This window comes from Nestor notabilis, unplaced genomic scaffold, assembly GCF_000696875.1.
Source record: "Nestor notabilis isolate BGI_N333 unplaced genomic scaffold, ASM69687v1 scaffold1087, whole genome shotgun sequence".
Classification (NCBI taxonomy): Eukaryota; Metazoa; Chordata; class Aves; order Psittaciformes; family Psittacidae; genus Nestor; species Nestor notabilis.
In genome coordinates this window covers 38,558-59,843 of record NW_009935876.1, presented here as the reverse complement: position 1 = coordinate 59,843, position 21,286 = coordinate 38,558, and the positions used below count along the sequence as shown (strand labels likewise).

At 43.5% G+C, this 21,286-nt stretch overlaps 1 protein-coding gene across 1 annotated transcript in view; it reads left to right on the top strand.

The window, feature by feature from the left end:
• SAP30BP (SAP30 binding protein) overlaps positions 1-21,236 on the top strand; it is a 31,213-nt gene extending 9,977 nt beyond the window's left edge. The window contains exons 4-11 of the mRNA XM_010018024.1: positions 9,666-9,708; positions 14,039-14,127; positions 17,158-17,249; positions 17,986-18,046; positions 18,536-18,587; positions 18,965-19,023; positions 20,252-20,336; positions 21,006-21,236. Of these exons, the coding sequence (XP_010016326.1) occupies positions 9,666-9,708; positions 14,039-14,127; positions 17,158-17,249; positions 17,986-18,046; positions 18,536-18,587; positions 18,965-19,023; positions 20,252-20,336; positions 21,006-21,187 (663 nt within the window). The 3' untranslated portion in view covers positions 21,188-21,236. The remainder of the gene's footprint in view (positions 1-9,665; positions 9,709-14,038; positions 14,128-17,157; positions 17,250-17,985; positions 18,047-18,535; positions 18,588-18,964; positions 19,024-20,251; positions 20,337-21,005) is intronic.
• The last annotated feature ends 50 nt before the right edge of the window (positions 21,237-21,286 follow it).

The following is a 21,286-nucleotide window of genomic DNA, read 5'->3' as shown; positions in this document are numbered from 1 at the left end:
CCCCTGCCTGTGAAAAGGGTTGGAATTGGAGGAGCCATTATATAATTAAAGCACTGCTGTTCCATTTAGGTATTCCACAGCAAGCTGTATAAAAGAAGCTAGCATTAGTAAGCTTTAGAAAGGAATTTTACTCTTTGGTGGTGGCAATAATGAAGGTTGCTTAGAAAATACCAGCCCTTCATGCTTTCAGTTGTTGAGAGGTACTCTTAAAAATTCTTAGAATATGTTAAAGGTGATAGATCTGAACACATTAAAACTGCAGTACCACCCGAAACCAGTGTGCTCTGCGATAGCTGAGGTGACTGTGGATTAGTCATCTTGTGGTGGCTGGATCTGGTAGGATAGGACTGGTTTTGGTGTTGTGGAAAGGCACTCCCAATGTCTCATCAGATAAAAAAAAAAATACTTCATGTTACCTGTTTCCCCCCACCCTTTTTTCCCCCCCCCCCGGCTTTTGGATGCTCTCTGGGTTAGTATTGGCCTCTGAGGGGCAGAACTGGCAAAAAAGCAGCTGTGTTTTAAAAATACCCTTGTGTTATGCATGGTTGTGCAGCATACCTCTTGGTAAACACCTTTGAAGTGTGAATTGTGCAGTTTCTAGGTTTGGGGTTAAGGTTAGCTCTCTAGTGGTTTGTTTCCCACTCATACCTGTGCCTATGAGCACAACCTGAAGCTGCCAGTGATAAGCACTGCAGTCTCAGAGGCATCGTTTTGTGTATTCTACTTTCCTTTTTAATGTAATGGTGGACAATGCTGTCTGCACTTCCAATTCTCTGGGTTTGGTTTCTTTCCTTGCTTTAGGTTTGGCACATGGTTTTCCATGGCTCTGTGAAGGGAACTACTTGAGCAGCAGCATTACATGCAGAGAGCCTTTAGGGGAGAGTAGAGTCAGCTCAGCTTCTGAAGCTGTCCTCTGTTAGCATGCCCAGACATTAAACCAGGTGATATCTGGTGCCTATTTTTAACTAGCTGGTTGACCTTAGTTATTGCCAGACAATATCGGTGGTGGTTAAACAGTTCTACATGCAGGAAACAAGATGGCATTTGGCAGCTCAGGCATTTTGCCCTTTGTCCCATGTACTTCTGAGGGGGAGATAGATCACAGTGTTGGTTGTTGAAGCTGAGTTACCTATGTTAGAGCTGCTGGCTTCAGTCCAGCTCTTGAGCTGTTCGGAAGATGAGACATGTCCGTGGACATGCTTGTTCCTTCCTCCCTGCCAGGCATACGTGTTGTGGCAACTCGTCATTCCCTGCAGTACTAAATACCATGGATTATTGACACAGGTGTGGCTTGCCTTTCTCCAAAGGAAGAACCAGGCTTTTTCTGTTTGTCTTTAAACTTGAAGTCCTTTCTGGAGCTGCTTCCCCTTGCATATTTCATCTGATAGAGGTCTAAGTTCTTCAAGTCCAGTTCTGTGATTGCAGTTATTTCTGTCTGCTCTACTGAAATAGGCTGTTCTGAGTTTGCCTGTTGGTGCGTGTCAGAGTGAGAGGCTAAGCAGTCAGTACAGGTGGAGGGCTGCCTCAAGAGACAACAATAGCTTCTTCCAGCCTCCCTGTTTTGGGTACAGAAGAACCAAAAACTGCAAAAGCTCTGTGGGATCCATTCATGAGGCGTGCATATTCCAGGGAGGACACATGGCTGTACACCTTGTCTCTACTCCAAAGCACAAAGAAGGATTTAATCCTGTGTTCTAGGGAGGAAGTGCAAGAAGTTTTTGTCAGCTCTCTAGAGCCTTTCCTTGCTCAAGGTTTCTCGCAGCCCAGCTTCACGTTCTTGATTCTGCACTGCAACAATCTGAAAAAACCAATAAACCCACCAAGGTAGCTTCACACCTCCAGCCCTGTCATGTGGTGCTGATTTTTCACCTCTGAATTCCTGTTTCACTGCAGGAAGCAAAAGTGACTTGAAAGCAGAATTTATGGGCTCTGCAGGGCAAAGCACATCTCTGCAGACCACAGTGGCTTCAGGTGGAGACTTGCTGGGAGCTCTGCTACTGGCTGCAATCCACGTGCTCTGAGCTGCTGGTGTGTGCCCACAGGCTGTGCAATATTCTTTGCATGCTGATTTGCACATTTGCACCACTGTGCCCTGGTTGGTGTCTGTGCTTTGTGGTATCTGTAAAGCATGTGCACAGGGCGATCTGCAGACATTAACTTGGAGGGCCCCTAGTATCAGAGATGGAGAAGGAGAGAGAGGCAGCAGCCAACAGAGGCAGGTAGCTCTGGGACCAGGATGCAGGTGTTATAACTGTACCTCCACTTGGAAAGTGAGAGTTCTGGCACACAGTTCCTTGACTGGAAAATACTCCTAACAAATAATCTTTGTTAAATGTTAAGATAGCATATGTCAGGTGAGGGGAATCAAGTTTTAAAGAAGCTATTTAAAGGCTTTTATGCTATGAATGCTTCCTTTCTAAAGGATTTTCCCACTGAAATGTTTTGCCAGATCTTGGTTGGGTTTTTTGATATTTTTTTCTTTTTCAATGAAATGAAATGAAGGTGAATTTTTAGACTTAATTTAGCTGAAAAAGTAAAAGGTAGTGTCAGCTGCACACCCTCTTTGTTTTGACAAGATGCTTCAGGAGTTGGCTCTTTCCTGACTTGTTCTTCCTTCACTTTTTGCCTGAGTCAGTAGTATCTCAATATAGACTGTACATAAGTGTCACTGAAGGCTGGATGTATTGGGGTTTTTCCTATGGGTGTTTTATTTCTGAGCTGCTGTGCTTCTCTGAGTATCTGAATTTGTTATTTCTTAGTTAAATTTCTTATCCTATACTGGGCAATTTGCCTGGGGCTATGTACCAGGGCTGGCAAACAGGATATGGTTGTAGGAAATGGGCTTGTTTCAAGCTTTCTCTTGGGATTCTTCTATCACAATACAAGAAAAGGAGGGGTGGAGCTGGGAAATACAAGCACTGTAGTTCTGTTCCCTTGCTTTCTCTTCCCTAGATTCTGAATACACCCGAACTCTGTTTGCTGCCCTCTGCCTTGTAGCAGACCAACATCGGGCAGATCAGGTGAGCAAGAAATGAAATAGTCTGCCATGCACTTTGAATCTTAAATGAGAAGTTTCTGGTATTCTCTTTCCATAAGCACTTCTGATGTTTGTAGAAAAGCAAGAACATAACTGCTGGCATGTTCCTTTAATAAAAAAACCCAAGCACATGATCCAGGGTTTGGAGAGGTCTTCCTCTTGCTGCCTGCATATAAACATTTCACCTGCTTGCTCTGGCAAGGCCATCTTCACTATCATCTTAGATAACTCTTCTAACAACTTAAGCTAAGTTATAGAATTTCTTTCCATCATACTCAGCCAAATGAGGCTGTTGATATGTTAGGAGTACGGGAGATAGTCCGAAGTGTAGAGAGGAGGAAGAATTATAAAAGCTTATGCTGGTGCTTGCTCATATGAGAGAAATCCCTTGTAACAACAACTGCAGCAGCAGGGCCACTGGCTCCTGGTGGAAGGACTGCACTGACAAATTCTCTGTGTTATTATCTTCTATCACAGGCATGACAGCAATGTGACTGGTCTATGCATTTTGTGGCTGTCAGTTTAGATTGCTGTTGAATTTCTTTAGGTGCAAGCAATCAGGTGAAATAGTTGGGGTAGAGAAGAAATTCTGCAATGCAAGAGCAGTCTCTTGGGTAGGGTGGGGAAGGAAGAGCAGATGTTGTTGAAGGTGCTGGGGAAGCTTCCTAGCTACTGGGTTTTAATACTAACTGGAAGTTAGCAGAAGAATAAAGCTGTGGGGCAAAGTCTGGGGACACAATTGAGCAGTGGCAAATCCGGAGTTGTTAGGGCTGGAAGGGACCTCTGGAGATTATCCAGTCCAACCCCCTGCCAAAGCAGGGCTACCCAGAGCAGGTTACACAGGAATGTGTACAGGTAGGTTTGGAATCCCTCCAGAGAAGGAGACTTTACAACCTCCCTGGGCAGCCTGTTCCAGTGCTCTGCCACCCTCAGTGGAAAGAAGTTCTTCCTCATGTTGAGGTGAAACTTCTTGTGTGTCAGTTTATGGCTATTGCTCCTCTTCCTGTTGCTGGGCACCACTGAAAAGAGTCTGGCAACATCCTCCTGGTGTACCCGTCTTTGAGGTATTTATCTGCATTGATGAGATCCCCTCTCAGTCTGCTCTTCTCTAGACTGAACAGGCCCAGCTCCCACAGTCTCTTCTCGTAAGAGAGATGCTCCAGACCCCTGATAATCCCTGTGGCCCTGCAGTGGACTCTCTCCTTGTCTGTCATATACTGGGAAGCCCAGAACTGGATGTAGTATTCCAGATGTGGCCTCGCCACGGTCAATAGAGGGGGAGGATTACCTCCCTTGACTGCTGGCCACACTCCTGATGCACTCCAGGATACTGTTGCCCCTCCTGGCTGCACGGGCATGCTGCTGGCTCGTAGGCAGCTTGGCAAATCTGGCATCAACTTCTCCACTTCTTACAATTTTCATCTTACTCAAAGGAATCAGGTTTTGGGTTTGTATCTTTGCTGCCTCCCTGTTCAACCATTTCTTCTTGTAGTTTGAAGTGCATCTGCACTAATGTATAGCTAACCATCTTCTACAAGAAATTGATGGTTGAATTGTACCTTTTGGTGGCAGTTAATGCCAACAGTTATGTTGCATGTGAGTTTTGTACTGGAGTTATGGATCTTGTTTCAGGAAGGATTTGGCATGCATTGTTATAAGTCAGTCCATTCTTTCCATTAAATAAAGCTGTTCTGGGCAAGCCTTTCCAAACTTGAATTCATCAGTCTCAGATGCATAGTTTTTGCTTCCTTCCTTTAATCTCTGTTCCACACTGAGGACTGGGTTTGGTTGTTTTTGTTTTCCATGGAATTTGAACAGAGGGTGGTTGGTTTTTTGGCATTTTTTTTATGTAACTGAATGGAAATACTCTATGACTGAAAAGATCTATATTTCACCTTAGCAACATGAAATACTAAGCTAATATGCAGCACTTTCCTTATGCATGTACTCTCTTCCCCCTTCACTTTGCTTTTCTTAACTGATTATGATACACGAAAACAGAACCATCAAGCTGGTTCATATCAGGCACTTGCACAGAGTGTTGTCCTACCTAGGGCTTGAGGAAAGCGTTTGTCCTGGGGAAGGAGAAAAAATGGAAACCTTTTTCTTGAACACACAGGAATAAGTAATGGAATAACTGTTTTCTGCTGTTGGTGAGCTGATGTGCAGAATTGCTCTTAGAAGCACGGAAATTGTGGCTTAGGTTAGTGGTCCAGTTAGGTGTTAAAATGTGTGTGTTTTCATTGTTTTTCTGGTTGGGTTTTTTTAATGCTGTCTTTGCCTCTAGTTTGAACCCTCCAGAGGCTGCTCTTCGTTAGTTTCCAGATCTGGGAAAAAGAGTCTGCCCCCTGCTTGTATTGCTGTCTTTCAGTCTGCTTGGCTTTGAACCACCCTGGCATCTCTTCACTCCTTTCAGTGGGTCTGTTGGAGCAATGCTGTCTGGCTTTAGGCCCTTAAACAGTTGATCTTGTGCAATCTGTGCTGCAAAGTAGACGGCAGCCAGAAAATCAACTTGCTGAGTACATGAGAGGAATAAAGTACAGGAGTGCTTGCTTTAAACTCGATCTAGCCATTCTTAGAAGTCATCATGTAATACGAGATTGGACAAAATGGCTAGCGAAAAAGGATGAAGATGGGATAATTTTTATTCCTCACCCATCCCTCCTCCCCTCCCCAATTTTGTATTCCATGATGTAGAGAATTTTCATCATAACTGATGTGTCCAGGCTGACTTTGTGCAAGTAGCAAGAGACTGGCTGCAAAAGTAAATTGAGATGCTCCTGTAGGGACTTTTAGGTGGGGCTTGTGAAAACCCTGAGCTATTGGAAGATGCCACTAGTCTTTACCTTGTTATTTTTTGGAATCAAGTTCCAAATGGAAATAAACCCATTAAACAATGCCTGTAGCTCTGGGATACTTGAAGGCTCTAATAGCTTTCATGTATCTACTTTGATAGATCTGATGTGGTATCCTCTCTGCTTGGCACCGCTTGTGCTTGGTTTTGTGTTCTTCATGTGAGATACTGATACATAGCATGGAGGGATTTGATGATGTAGTAATCTACAGAAAGATCACCTTTCCCTAAGTGAATTTAGATAGCTTCCCTTCTTAAAGTTCAGTTACCTTCCAAATTTTCCGTTGTTTAAATGCCTTGGAATTCCTTTAGAAATCTCTCATCCATGATTAAGTATTTCTTCCCTTTCACACCCAAACAATAGCAAGTGTGCAGTATTTATTGCTCTTGTTTCTCCACTTGGTGATTCTCCATTTCATTCAACTTCATATTAGATTAGATCTGCAGAATTTTTTTTAGATGCTGTATTGTATTCGACATGCGTTCCAGGCTTAAATTAGCCTAAGGGGAGTATAGGATAGTTCTTGTTGGGTGATTACTCCACTGAAGGTTATTAGACTATCCTTGAGTTCTAGATTATTTAGTAGATACTCAGAGGTTTGAACAAGACTTCTTAAATCTCTCATTTGCTAACCCATACGTCTTCGTTTATGTTGTTGATACTTGCCTCGCCGTAGTGTTTGACAGTAAACCGAGCGAATATGAACAAGCACTGTAGGAGGAATTGGTCATCCCTTTGTTTTCTGAAGGCATGTAAGAGCCTTGAAAGTAGTCCTATTTAGTGAAAAGCTGTGTCAATGTCTTCGGCTTGTTAATGACAGAGCAGTGGGTGTAGGTACGCGGTAATTCATCAGTAAGCAGAATTCATATCCTCTGGGCAGTGAGGTGTGGCTGTAATATGTTAGTGAACTTGTTTTCTTTTGCTTGTTGTAACTCTGGGGTTTCTAATGTCTTGGCTATGGCCTGGGGATGTGGAGACTAGACTTGCTAGAGCAGGTGTGGGCAGCCAGGCCAGGTAGATACATAGTGCTGACCTGATAAGACTGGCTTTATTTAGCCTAAGTGGGCCAGGCTTGTGCTGTAGCTCTAGGATTAAAGGATTATTAAGATCCATAAAGATCAAACTTCTGGTGAAACAAACCTACTGATGATTCTGGAAATTCATAAAATATACTATTTAACACTTCTGACATTTTAGAGGTGTTCCTCTAATGTAAGTAACAGGATAAGTTTTGGCCTTCAGATTATCTCTCAGAATATTAGTTCATGTTTCCCGAGAATTGTGTACTTATGCTTGGTGCTGGCTCCAAATGGCTACAGGAGACTTGAAAATGAGTTTCCGAAAACTTCAGAAATTTAGCAGACACCTGTTAACTGGCCAGACAAGAGGGTGGCCTTCTTGAGGGCATTTGGTATGTATCTAGAGCATCTGAATTTGACTGTGCCACTGGGCTGCTTAAGTGCCTGCTTAACAATATTGGTCATTTGGGGGATTTTTCCCCTTGCTTTTGTGTTCTTGGATGGTGAGAGAACAAGTAGGGAGAAGAAGATGGGAGGGGTAATGGAATAATAAATACAGTGCTGGGTAAGAGGAAGGATCAAGAGGTGCTCAGGGTTGTAGCCTGTCTCTTCCCTCTCAGTCCATTTAAAACAAAATTTTAAAAGACAAGAGAGCAGAATGTAATTCAGCCAAGGCTGGAACAAAACCAGTTCCTTCATTTCACCTCAACAAACATTTGCTTGTTGTCTCAAACCAAGACAAGAAATACTTTTAATTACAGATCTAGTAAATTCTTCCCTAAAGGGAATAAAGCAGCCTCCTGACCACATGCATGCCCTGCCCTGCAAGTCACTGCATGCTGCTGGGACCTCTGCTCACCTTGGGGCTGTGGCTCTGATCCTCTCCAGCCTGCATGCTAATGTGAGTTGTCCCCACAACCTGTTAGTTACCACAGAACTGCCCTTGCTTCTCTGGTGGCAGGCTGAGGCTCGCCACGTTAACGCCATGTCAGTGTGGTTGAGCTTCAGCGCTTTAGTACTGTGTAGGTTTGTGGAGAACACCGCCTAGATTCCCTGGATTCCTGGCTTGCCAAAGGCAGCTCATTCTCTTGGCACAACTCTTCTGCTTTGAAATGTCATGCTTCTGTTCAAATTTTCTTATGCTTGTGCTGTTCTTTCTGAACACCCTGGGAGAAGAGGTGTTAATGCACTGCACCAACTGCATTGGCTTACAGGGTTGGAGCTGTTACTCAAAGGTGCCTGGGGCCTCCCAGCTGGCTGTTGAGAAGATGCGTGTTTCTCTGGGTACTACTTGGTTTTGACTAAAATAGCTTTAGCCTTGTATTTCTGTGATCCAAGTGTACTTACTTTTTTTTTCTTTCCATGGATGGCTATAAAAAGTGCAGTTGGTTCCACACAAAGAATTCACTTTTCTGCTTCCAGAGAGCTATGGCTTCTCTGGAAGTTGGTGGTGGGTTTTCACAGAGAATTTGGCATAGCCTGTTTCCAGATCTGCCTTGGTGACCTTTCTGCTTTCTCCTCACCTTATGCATCTCTCACCTGATTGAAAATGGAGTTGAGGAGGGGGTTTAGAGAGCAGTTACTGAGCAGGAAGGAGGCAGCATTATGTCTGTCAGGTTGAATGAATAGCTTTAGTGTTTAGAGGCACTGAGGAATTTTGGACACACAGTCCAATGAGTTACAAAAGGGCTTTGGAAGGAGGCAGAGGGGAGAGGGCAGTGTTGGGATACAGCTGATACTGTTTCTGAAGCTTTATTTGTGTTGAACTTGGCTATCCTGAGGTCTCTCAGAAGCATCAAAATATTTGAATGTTGGTTTTAGTATAGTGAAAGCATATTTTAGAGTGTCTTACCCTACATAACACCTGCTGCTCAACAGACTGGAGCAAACATCTGCTGTGCTTCCACAGCTGAAGTAGCCTTAATTTATATAACTGAGGAGGGATTAGCTGTGTTGAGATCTCCAAACAGAGCACAAGCCAGCTGTAGTTGCCCTTGAGTTTCTGGTAAAGCAGATCCTGGAAAGCAGCAGCCAAGAGAGAATTGACAGTGGGAGCGTTCTTCCAAAATGGGAATACGGGATCTGCATCACCATCACACTCCCTGGCATGTTGGTTCAGGGAGGCGTTATGATCCAAAGCCCCGAATGGTGCAGTTACAGAAGGGAATCCTGGCCCTGTCACACTGGGTGAATCCTGCGATGTCACCCTGAGACCCTGCAGAGCCTGGGGTGTCTGTGGGGAGGCCAGTCCATGTTCCTCTGGGGAATGCATCCTGCTGACCCTGCTTAAAGGACTGCCAGTTGCACAGGCTTGTGCTTAGGCATTCCAAGGGCTTCAGTAGTTTTCTGTGGGCTGGATCCAGCTTGTGTTTAGCTAGCTATGCTCTAAAACATTGACTGGTGCCAGGGCCTGTCACCAAAAATGAAGAATCTGTGGCTTGATCTCTCATGAAAAAAAGAAGTCTTCAAGTACATCTGGTTTTGTGGAATTCAAAAAGAGCTGAGTGTCAGGAGTCATTGAAACAAAGCCTTAATTCTTTCATTAGACTCTTTGACAGAAAACAGCATTCTATTAGGTTTTGACTTTCCATGGTACAAACATAGCCCTATTTTCTAATAACCTGCATTTCATTCATAATTTTTATTCTTTTGTCTCAGAAGTAATGTGTAAATTTCTAAACAAATGGACACTAGCTTTTTAAGCTGGAAGCATACCTTGACTAAAACCCCATCTTTCTTTCCTCTTTATCTCAGGAACTCTCAGAACTGGAGAAAAGAGATCCTCAGGAGCTAGTTGGTAAGTTCACACAGAGGTATTCATTCTTACGGTTTTTTTTCAAACTAGACCTTCTAGTATTCCCCTTTGTAAAAAGTATCTTTACACTGTCTTGACAACGCTGCAGTTGGAATTACTGCACTGCAATGTTTGATTTCTGGGGAATGTTTTCAGTGAAGTCTTCTTTTAGGAGAAAGGTACCATGCCCAAAAATACAGGCTGGGGCTGCTTCCCTCCCCCTTTTTCTTGCCCTCCTCCTTCCGCCCTTTTCTTCCTCCACTCCTCTTTTTTCTTCTCCCCCCTTTCCTTACACTCCGCCCCCCCGCTTCTGCGTTTCTCAGCCCACAGAGCAGAAGGAGAACTAGTGTCCTTCCATGGATGGGTGACTTGCTGGCATGTTGTTGCCTCCAGTTCTTCCCTCTTACTTGGCTGTTCTGGTACCAGGAAATCAGAAACCCCCATGCCCTGGTTTATGCCAGGCAGACTTGATGAGCATGCCAAAGAAAGCAGCTTTAGAGACCGGGCGCCACTAGCTTATTGTCTCCAGGGGAAAGCCATGTCCCTCTGCTCACCCTTTCCAGGTCTTTCCTTGGGGAGTTTTTGCATTGTGTGACCTTTATAGACAAAGTGGCATCTGATACTGCCTGTATCCCTTGTGATTGCTAAAGATGTGGCATACAAGTGAACCTTGAAAGGGACAGGAGGCACGATGCTTTACCACACCTCAGCTGATGCGCACCTTAGTCTGTCTGGGTACAGCCAGCTCTCTGTTCTATGCTCTCTATTCTTTTGTTTTTTTCTTCACTAAGAAGATGTATCTACCCATCTGTAGGAAATAAAACTATGTGCCCCCCATCCATGTCTCCAGCATAGGCTTTGGACTATGAGTGCACAGTTTGCCTTGTGGCACTTCCTGTCCTGCTCTGCACTTTGTACTCTTGGATACACTGGTCAAATAATCCATCTCTCTCAAACTGAATCAGGTTAAATTTAGCATTTTCGCTTAATTATTTGTCTCACCAAGAACTGGCAAGCAGATATTCTCCACTGACTGCTGAGATGGTGAATCTTTCCTAGGTATACCCTAATACTCAGCTGTACTTCGGCCTGCTATGCAGGGCCCAGGAGCAGCTGAACATCTCACCCTGCCACAGTGCATGCACTGGCTGTATGAAAAGCTCCAAGCACATAGTGCTTGTGCTGATGACATTTTTAACTTTTAGATAGCCTTGCTGGAGGAGAACATACAGACTGAGCACCAGTGGCAGTGCCATTCAGCAGCAGGGTGTTTGAGCTGCAGACCTAGCAGTGCATTGGCTCCTACTGTCTTGAAGCTGTGGGATCTGCTTTCTGGCCTTCATGCTTTCTGGACTGTGAATCTGATTAGGGGAAGATATTTACTTACTGTGAGCCAGAGCCTAGGTGTGCCTGTAGTGATTAATCGTGCCAACAGCCAACTTCCTGAGATCTCCACATGGAGATCCTCTAGGCTGTGAGCCAGAAAGCACAGGCCCCATCAGAGGCTGCAGCCGTTGTCACTGCTGCTGACTCACGAAAAGTAAAACTTTGATCTTGGCAGAAATAACAGGATGCACAAAGCAGTTGGATGTTTCCTATGAGGACACACCTTGTTAGTTGTCCGTCTGCATTTATAGCTCTATATGTGGTGGAAAGCGCTGCTTGGGACTTTGAAAGCACAAAACTTTTTATATAGGAGCCCGTGGCCATATTTGCAAATTCCAGGATTATTTTAATGGCAATCTCAGTTGCTCCTTCCTCTAGAGAAAGAGCTGGTGAGAAGAGGCCATTCTGCTGTCTGTTGGAAGGGAAGTTTGAGGACTGCTCGAGGGCACGGATAATTTGTACTTCCTTACTGTAAATAAGCCTGAAGAGGTTAAACTCATCCTTTTCTTCGTAATGATGTGGCATTTCATTCTGGCTGCAATGTGATGAAATAACTGAGTAATGATGAATGTTGGTGCTCAGCTTGCGAGGTGCATGTGGCCTCATTGCTGACCCAGCCTTGAGTGTAGTTATGGGGGGATTGCAGTAGACAAAGATGTCTTAGTTCTCCTTCCTTGTAAGCCACTAAGAGATGCCTTCTGCCATCCGCATAATGTTGATGATAAATGATTGCTTTCACATGGCTCAAACAAAAGAGCAGATGTGCACCAAGACCTGAAAGTCACATGTCAAAATACATTATCTCATTGGAAGCTCTTGTTCTGCCTCCAGTGGTATTTTTTGTTTCAAAGGAGCACGAATTGGTTGCTGAACATACTCTTAGCGATTTTGACTTCTTTGCTGGCTAGATGGCATTCTTGCCCAGAGTTCCTGAATTTATATGAGCCCACTGTTCCCCTCCCCATAAATATTTTGTTGCTCTGTGGGTGATTTGCAAAGATAAAGAGCCTGAGAAATGTCTAGTCTGGAGCTAGGCTTGATTTTTTTTTTTCTTGTTTTGTTTTGTTTTTTTGTTGTTGGTTTTTTGGTTTGGTTTGTGTTTTTTGTTGGGTTTTTTTTTCTTTGCCTCATGAAGTCTGGATTTTGTGGCCTTTTTTTCTTTTTAATGTTTCTGCTGATGCTGTGAGTCTCTTGAGCCATTAATCAGCTTTCAGCTTTTCCGGAAAGCCCGGTGTGCTGTCTGTTGCACACACTTCTGTCTATTTGCTACTGTCTTTCTGGGTTCCTGAAATTCTAATTAAACCAGAGGCTTCCCCATCCCACCAGCAGCTGTAACCTTTAACAAATGTGTGTCTTGTTGTCAGGGAGCTCCAGTTTGCCTGCCTATCTGCAGGGGCTCTGGCAAGCTTTCCTTCTTTCATAGAGCTGCTGGTTTAGTAAATGCCAAAGGACACTTTTTGTTCGTTACCAGCAACTGCTGAAAAATTTAACCCTCAGCAACATCTTGATCAACTACAGTGAGTGATCGCCTGCAAGCTTTGCATCTCCAAATGATATTGTCCTTAGTGCTTTTCATTTTGACAAAAGAAATGGAAGCTGTAGTAGCACTGGACATGTGTAGTGTGGATTATCTGTAGCCTCAGTTATGGAGCACTGTTCTGGAAGGCAGGCGAGTATGCTGTGTTCAAACACTGTGTCTGTCCTTTGGGCCCTTCTAGGCTTTAGTCAAAGGAGCTGGACATGAGCATCCTGGAACTGCAGATCAGGCAGCTTTTACAGAGGAATGTGTAATTGAGGAGCTGCAAATGTGAATGGCTTGGTTGAAATTACTTCTGTGCTGTCATCAGGTCTTTTTTTATTCGCTGCAGACTACGACTGTGGGATGCATTCTCTGTACAAATTATGGTTAAATATCTCAGCTGCTTAAATGTGGTACAAATGTCTGCTCCAAGATTTTGCTAGAAAACTGCCTGCGTTTCTCATAATATCAGGAAAGTAGCAAGCAATAGGGGGAAATGTGATAGTTTCTTTTGCTGGTAACCGTAACAGGGCAATCAGGTACTCTTAGTGTGTCCCAGCACAAACTGCTATAGAAAGCTAGCAGTCTGTGCTGGCCTGTTCTCAGTCCTGCAGAACGAGTTGCTCTTTCTAGCAACAGACTGAACTTTGCTGACTCTGTGAGCAAAGATCAAAGTGCCTGTTAAGAAGCCTGAACCTAAGGATGAGATGTAATTTCTTGTGGTTAACTCCTGACAGCCTTGGGGAGGGCTATTTCCTTGAACCATTTTGGTTCAAGTGGGCAGATCCTGAAGTAAATAGTACCCAAAGTGATTACCACCTCAAAAATGGCAATGAGGCAGGCTGCTTTAGATTGTTCTTGTCATCATCCACATACGCAGCCTGACTCTCTCTGAGAGAGTATCCTGGCACAAGTTTTATCAGAGATTCCAGGTTATCTGTGCTGTTCAGAGCAAGACTTTAAAGTTCACGTGAAAGACCTGGAGTAGTAGAGGGCTCAGTATGTGGTACACAGTGCAGGGTTTAGAGGTACGTTCCAGAAACCAACGTTTGTTCCTCTGAAGATCCTTTGCCTTTGAGGATCTTATCAACAATTGCAGCTGGAGTGGGAAGTAGCTTAGCTTTTCACATTTCTGTTCTGGGGTGAAGAGACCCCTGAGAATAAAGTTTTAAGCATGCGTGCCACAGAGCCACAGTATGAGGTAGGTATCGATCAAGCAAGCGTCATATCCCTCTTATAATACATGATCTAAGGTTAATTGCTTCTTGCTCAGCACTTTGAGAACACCACAAGTACCAGTTGACAGCATTCCATTCTCGCCTTTACCCATCCACTCTCAACAACAGGGTATAAAACAGGTTTAGTGATTTGCATGGCTTAAATTCCCTTCAGGATGGCCAGTACTCATGCCCACTTTGCTCTCTATAGCTTCTTTTTCAGAGAGGGTGCGGAATATGTCTCCAGATGAGATCAAAATCCCTCCTGAGCCTCCTGGCAGATGTTCTAACCACTTGCAGGTTGGTATTAGTCCACTTTTAATTTTTTAAAAGGCTTGGAGTTCGGGGGAGGTGGGATGTTGGAGAACTCTGCCCAGTGTTTTTGTACAAATAAAAATCCAGCATCAAAGCTGGGGTTTATGCTGAGTTTGAGTGCACTGTGTTAATGCTTTAGACTTTATAGCATTTCTAGTTCAGCAATCTGAGAAGCTTAAAGCTGTTTTCGAGTCTCTGTGGGTCACTTCTGCTTTAAAATGGCTTGTGATCCCACCAGTAACATAGAAGCGATGTTTACTGTGGAGGTTATTCTCCTACCTCAGCACATTCAGCTCTGTATGAAAGAACAAATCATTGCTTTTTCTATATGGACCCAAGAATCCCCAAACTGGAATAGTTGAGGCAGCATTGACAAGATTCCTTTTCCACCTACATATCTCTAGATGATAAACATTGAGAGGGAAGGTCAGTAATTTAGAAGCAGCAAAAGAAAACAAATGTGTTTTCTCTCTGGTGCACACTCAAATAATTGCAGTAACAAACTTTGTAACAACCTTCTGCTCTGTTCTCTTCTTCCTGATGGGAGGGCAAATGAAAGATCAGGAGCTGCTGTTTCCTACCATCCATTTGAATTTCAACTGCAGTTACCTGCCCGGTAGAAATACACGTAAATAATTACTTCTGGAATGCTCTCTAAAGTAAGCTCTTGATGTGCAGTGGTGATTCAGAATGACTCACCATCCAGATTACGCTTTCTTCTCCACACCTTGCACCTGGGCATGCCTGTTCCTCCTCTTGGGCTGTAGGAGGGTCTTACTGTTCTGACATCAATGAATCACAGTGTGTTAGATCTGAGGAATGCACAGAGCTTGAGAGAGTAGACAAAACAGAGCAGATTTTCTTCCCCTTTGACAGCAGTTTGCTATGTTAAATCAAAGGAGAACTTGTCCTCTGTTAGCAGGTCAAACCACATATTAAAGCATTTGGAACGTGGATATGGGATTGTTCTTTGGAGATGCACAATGTTCTAGGCTGTTCACTGTTGATTTGCTCTTTCCTTTTGTCAGAATCTTTTTCTAATAAACTGTATCTTGAAATACTCCAAGGGGAGTATTTCTTACAAAGTTGACTGAGTAAGTCCCTATCTGTGGACTTTGTAAACCATATTGCTACCTCCATGGGGAGAGCACAAAAGGGAATACCAATTGTTTCTGCTCCCCACATTCACCTTTTGCAGTTGTTCCTTCAAACTTCATGATGTGTATGCTGGATGTGGAGATTGTGTAATTTCTTCTTAATAATTTTATGAGGACTGGATGAAAATTTGTCATATAAAGTTTTTTGTTAAGGTTGATGAAACAGGAGTCACATGTCAGATCTTAAGAATCCTCTTTTATTCAGGCATCAGCAAACCCCTAGACATTAGTCAGCTCTATAGTCAAGTTGACTGTCCCTACAGAGGGAGACATGAAATGACTTATCCAGAAGCAACAAAGGAAATTTGACTCCACTTTCATGTCCTGAAAGACTGAAGGCCAAGCCTCTAGCCTTATTCTATATGCATCTTGTGCATGAGAAATTGTGTCATGAAGGAAATGATTGAGAATATTCTCCTAGTAGTATCACTTAAGTATATCTTCCATCTGAAAGTTTCTACTTTTGCTATCCCTTCAGTGTCACCAGAGTAAAAATACTTTTAAGGTCTTTCACTACCTTGCTGAGGAAGAAAAAAAAAAAATCATGTTTATTTTTAAATCATTCAGTCTTTTTGGAGAGTTGAGTGTTTGACACTTCCAAACCGAGTCAGTTAAGTTGCCTTTTGGCTTCAGTTGGCTTGTGGCTTCAGCAAGATACCTGTAGAGTTTCTAACTATGTGACTCATCTGCAAAGAGAAGTTGATTCCATCTAACTGGTCACTTGTGCCAAAGCTGGAATTTACAAGTATACTGTTCCTAAGAGCAGACTGCCAGAATTACGGAATGGGTTGGATTGGGTTGGAAGGGACCTTAAAGCTCATCCAGTTCCAAACCCCTGCCACGGGCAGGGACACCTTCCACTAGAGCAGGTTGCTCTGAGCCCCATCTAACCTGGCCTTGAACACTGCCAGGGATGGGGCAGCCACAACTTCTCTGGGCACCCTGTGCCAGCGCCTCAGCACCCTCCCAGGGAAGAGCTTCTGCCTCAGAGCTCATCTCAATCTCCCCTCTGGCAGGTTAAAGCCATTCCCCCTTGGCCTGTCCCTACAGGTCCTTGTCAAAGCCCCTCTCCAGGTTTCTTGTCAGCCCCTTTAGGCACTGGAGCTGCTCTAGGGTCTCCTCCTAAGGAGCCTTCTCTTCTCCAGGCTGAACCAACCCAGCTCTCTCAGCCTCGCTCCAGGTGCTCCAGCCCCCACAGCATCTTCATGGCCTCCTCTGGGCTCGCTCAAGCAGGTTCATGTCCTCCTTATGTTGGTGGCCCCAGAGCTGGGCACAGGACTGCAGATCTACTCCAGTAGACACCAACAGCAATACCTAATGATCACTTTTGGTTTAGTTCTCCAGTAGAACTTGGCTCTGCTGATGTTACCCAGGCATAGCTATGACCCTTAATTTCTGCGCAGTGTAGCCCAGCAATGGTTTTTCAGGTGCACGCCTGAGTCTGAAGGTGGGTATAATGGTCACTCTAAATTGTGGGCAACCTTTGTGGATTTTACCTGTCTCTCTCTGGGTTGGTTTCTACTTCTCTGCAGTGATGGCTATAAAGGGGAACAACAGGCTGGGCAGAAGGAGTGTGCGCTACTGCCTCACATGTGAATCTTTAATCCCTGAAGCCTTCAGAAAGTGCAAAGATCAATTCCCTTACCCATCCAGACTGTTCATGAAGATACTTTCAGACCTTAAAGGAGGGAGTACCTGTACTAATCAGCCTGCCTGGCCTTAGGGGAGAGGTGGAATCCTTGCTCCATGCAAGGAGGTCACTGATTCAGTTGGTTTGTTTCCACATGTACACTTTTGAAAGTCAGCTGAAATGAGCCACATTTTCGTACTGGCTCACCCTATAATCTTTCTCCCTTAGGATAAAATTCAAAAGCTATATGAGAGGAAAATAAAAGAGGGCATGGATATGAACTACATCATTCAGAGGAAAAAGGAGTTCCGTAACCCCAGGTCAGTGGCCATCTTTTACTATGTGACCAAAGCACCACAGAGCACATTCATAGAATCATAGAATAGTTAGGGTTGGGAAGGACCTTAAGATCATCTAGTTCCAACCCCCTGCCATGAGCAGGGACACCACAAACTAAACTATGTTGCCCAAGGCTCTGTCCAGCCTGGCCTTAAACTCCTCCAGGGTTGGAGCATTCACAACTTCCTTCGGCAACCTATTCCAGTGCCTCACCACCCTCAGTGTGAAGAACTTCTTTCTTATATCTAACCTAAAGTTCGCCTGTTTAAGTTTAAACCCATTACCCCTTGTCCTACCACTAGAGTCCCTAATTCCAATAATTTTTATCTTTACTGGAGTTGTAGCAGGATCCTGAGCAAGAAGTACTACTGCTTACAAAACCAAGATAGATATAATTTGATTTTAACTGAAAAAGTAAAACTTATTTGTGTTCTCTGAGGCAGCAGCTAGAGTTGGTGTGGTGGTTAGCTTTTAAATGTACAGGCTTTGGATGAAGTATGTTAGAAGATGTCTTTTCTGGGAGCTTGATCTGGGGGAAGTGAGAAGAATATGGTTAATGGCATGCCACATCCATCATAGCAAGTGTAGCTTCCCAGGTTCTGATTTTCCTCTTGCAGTGTGAAGAGGTGACAACCTCTTTCTACTGACAAATCTGACACACTTCTGTTCACTTCTAGGTCACTGGCTCTGTTCTGAACTCTTGTCTTTCCTTTGCAGCATCTATGAAAAGCTGATCCAGTTTTGTTCAATTGATGAACTTGGTACAAATTATCCAAAGGTGAGGTGCTATACTTTTGACTAGCAAAGGAATGGTTAAAAGGTAATTCAGGGGTGGTAAGGTCTTTCTCGGGCTTTCCTGAGTCTGCTTGTTTAGAGGTCCTTTAAAGGAATTTTAGTCTGATCCTCTGCATAGAGGTGAACTTTTTCTGTGGTACTGAGCATCAGTGCCTCCAACTTTGCTATAATGATTCTAACCAAAAACTGCTGAAGTGTGGAGATTTATGTGAAATGCTGTGGGGAGGGATAGAAGCTGAGCAGCAGAAAAATGCATGCCTTTCTCCAGCATCCTTTTGGCTTCAAAGCTCTTTTTCCATTCACAACAGATCATGGTTCTGTAAAAGGTCTGGTATTGTCTTTGTGTCATTGGGGTACAAGAAGTCAGTAGTGAGTATCATCAGTGAACAAAAATACACGAAACATCTTTGAACTGGGCTTAGTGTGTGTGTGGAAATAGCCCTAATCTGACTTTTTTTTTTTTCCTCCTTAGGACATGTTTGATCCTCATGGCTGGTCAGAAGATTCCTATTATGAGGCATTAGGTAACTAAAAGGAAGGGATTTTTTTCGTCCTAACTTGGCTCTTTATATTTTGTAGTTAATTAACTGCACTGGAATCTTCACTTCTTTTATAAAGGAGAAGTCATCACATGCTTCTCCACTGCATTCTTGTTGGATGTGCCTGAATGTTACTGATGTTTCATGAGTCTGAAAAGCTGTTTCATTTAAATTGGTTTGTCAAGGTTTTCATCTCTTAAATCATTAATTTAGTGCAGTAATGCTTTGATTAAAAAACAGTAGTTGATTTCATGGCAGTTTAATTTTCCATACACAAGGGTTTTATTGTTTGTGATGGGAAGTGGGTGAGTAAGTTTTTTACTGTTTTTCTAGTGTTTCTTTTAACTTCTGATCTTTCTCAGCTAAAGCCCAGAAGATTGAAATGGACAAATTGGAGAAGGCCAAGAAGGAACGCACAAAGGTAACTGTTCAAAACCAAGAGAGGCAGAGATGCAGGGGTTTTGTTCCTGTCCTTGCTGGGTTTCATTTTGTTGGTTTGCTGTTATGAACTGTGCTTATACTTCTTGGTTTTTCCTGGTTCTCTTGTTTCTTTTTGTGTGTCTTTTTCCAGGCTGCACAGATCCAAGTTCCCTTCCTTATAGGTCCAATTATCCAGATTTATTCCACTGGATTTCCTTGTGCTTTGTCAGTATCTTTAAACCAGAGGTGTTAAAATGGTGCTCAGTAAGCCAAATACAGACAAGATAATGCATAAAACGCAGCTTGCGGCTTTTTTTTTTTCCTTAATCTGTAACATTTGCCTGGTGGCATAGCCCAGGTATAGCTTAATTTCCTCACCATATCTCATTGTGAGAGAATATCTGCTTTACCTGCTTTCTGTTCTCCTTGATACTACTTTTTCGCATCTAATTTCTGGAAATGTTTGGCCTATTTTAACTTCAGCTAGGCTTGTCACAAAATGTACACTCTTATGTGCACCCCAAAAAGAACACAGACAAGCTTTGGAAGATTTTATTCCTGTCCTTCAGTGGTGTTGCTTTTAAGCCAGTGGCTGGTATTAGAAAACTGCCTAAGGTTAGAAAATGTCATCCCACCTTGCAGAAGACTCCTTCCATATTCAGTATGTGAAGGGTTGGTTAGTTTTTTTTCTTGCAGCACATGCTGTGTCTTGTTTTGGTTTTTGCGCAGTAATCCAGATATCTGTTACCTCCTTGCTCCTGTTTGCAGTGTCAAAAGTATGAGGGTTCATGCTGCTGTAGCTCTTGTTGCCAGGCTTCCTGTGATGATACAGTTGCAGTGAATTGGGCAGGGACATGTCTTGCATGTTTCTTAAAAGGAAAAAGGAAGGGGAACTTCTAACTGTACAAATGCATTCTTTAATGACCAGGATCTGTCCTTTCTGAGCTATGTCAAATTCCTATGCTTATAACAGGTAATAAACACACTTTTATTGTATCCGACTTAAGCTGGGTTGCAGGAATCCTGAATGGTCATGACTTCAGTATGTTTTGGCCTGCAGACTACATCTCTCTTCCTGCATGACAGCTCAGAGGCCAATATCCTACATGACATTAATGCTGTTTTTTAAAAACATAGAGAGGGAATGTGGGTTAAAAAAATACTGTGTATCTTAACAATTCAATTTTTTTATCCTTTACCCCTTCTCCTACATGTCTCTCCCTTCCCAGATTGAATTTGTGACTGGCACTAAAAAGGGTACAACAGCAAGTGCTGCTTCTACAACAACCACAACAGCCAGTACCACTGTAGGAGGTAAAGAACAGATATGTTTGTTCCTGTTAAACTGCTGTACTGCTGGAATTAGTGCTTCCTGGAAAGCCTGAGGGCTCCTTATTGTGTATATAACGCAAGAAAGCATTTCTTCAAGGGCTGATGGACTAGGTTTTTTCTAGTCCCTATATCCCATGGCTGTCCTTCTGGAAAGAAAGACTAGGGCCAGGTCAGATAGTGAAGAGATTTATTAGTGAGTCAAGAAACTTGCTGATGTCTGTGGTGGTATTCTTGGGGCTGATACATCTCAAGAGATTTGGAAAGACTGAAAATCATTCTCCTGCCTACAGTGTGCTTTTAAAACTGGGAGGAAGGGAGAAAAAATACCAGCGGCTTTTGAGTGTGTCCTGTGCCTGTACCTGAACAACTGTGATACGTGTGCTCTCTTAAAATTACGCTTTAGGGCAGGGAGTGAACCTGGCTCTCATTTGGCTGGAGTTCAGGTGTAGAGTTCTACTTTGACTCTTGAGATATAAAGTTGTCTTCGCTGCTCAACATTTACTGCCAGTGTATGCTGAAATTAATCTGAGGGAAAGTTGTCTAATCAAGCAGTGGTATGTTAAGAGTTGACAAGACAGGGTGTTAAGAAGGGATTGGTGACCTTTTAACATAATGCTAATCCTCCTTTGCTTGATCTAATCAAATACACAGATGCCCAGAAGAGGAAGAGCAAGTGGGACTCAGCCATCCCCGTAACAACGATAGCTCAGCCTACCATTCTCACCACTACTGCAACGCTGCCAGGTGTTGTCACAGTGACAACCAGTGCAAGTGGATCCAAAACTACAGTCATATCAGCTGTTGGCACCATTGTGAAAAAGGCAAAGCAATGACTGGTGTGCTAGGCCTGGATTTTTGGACTTAATTGTCATTGAAGCCATTGTTCTTGGAGGGGAGGGGTAGCTTTTGCCTTTTGGAAAAGATTACAAGAT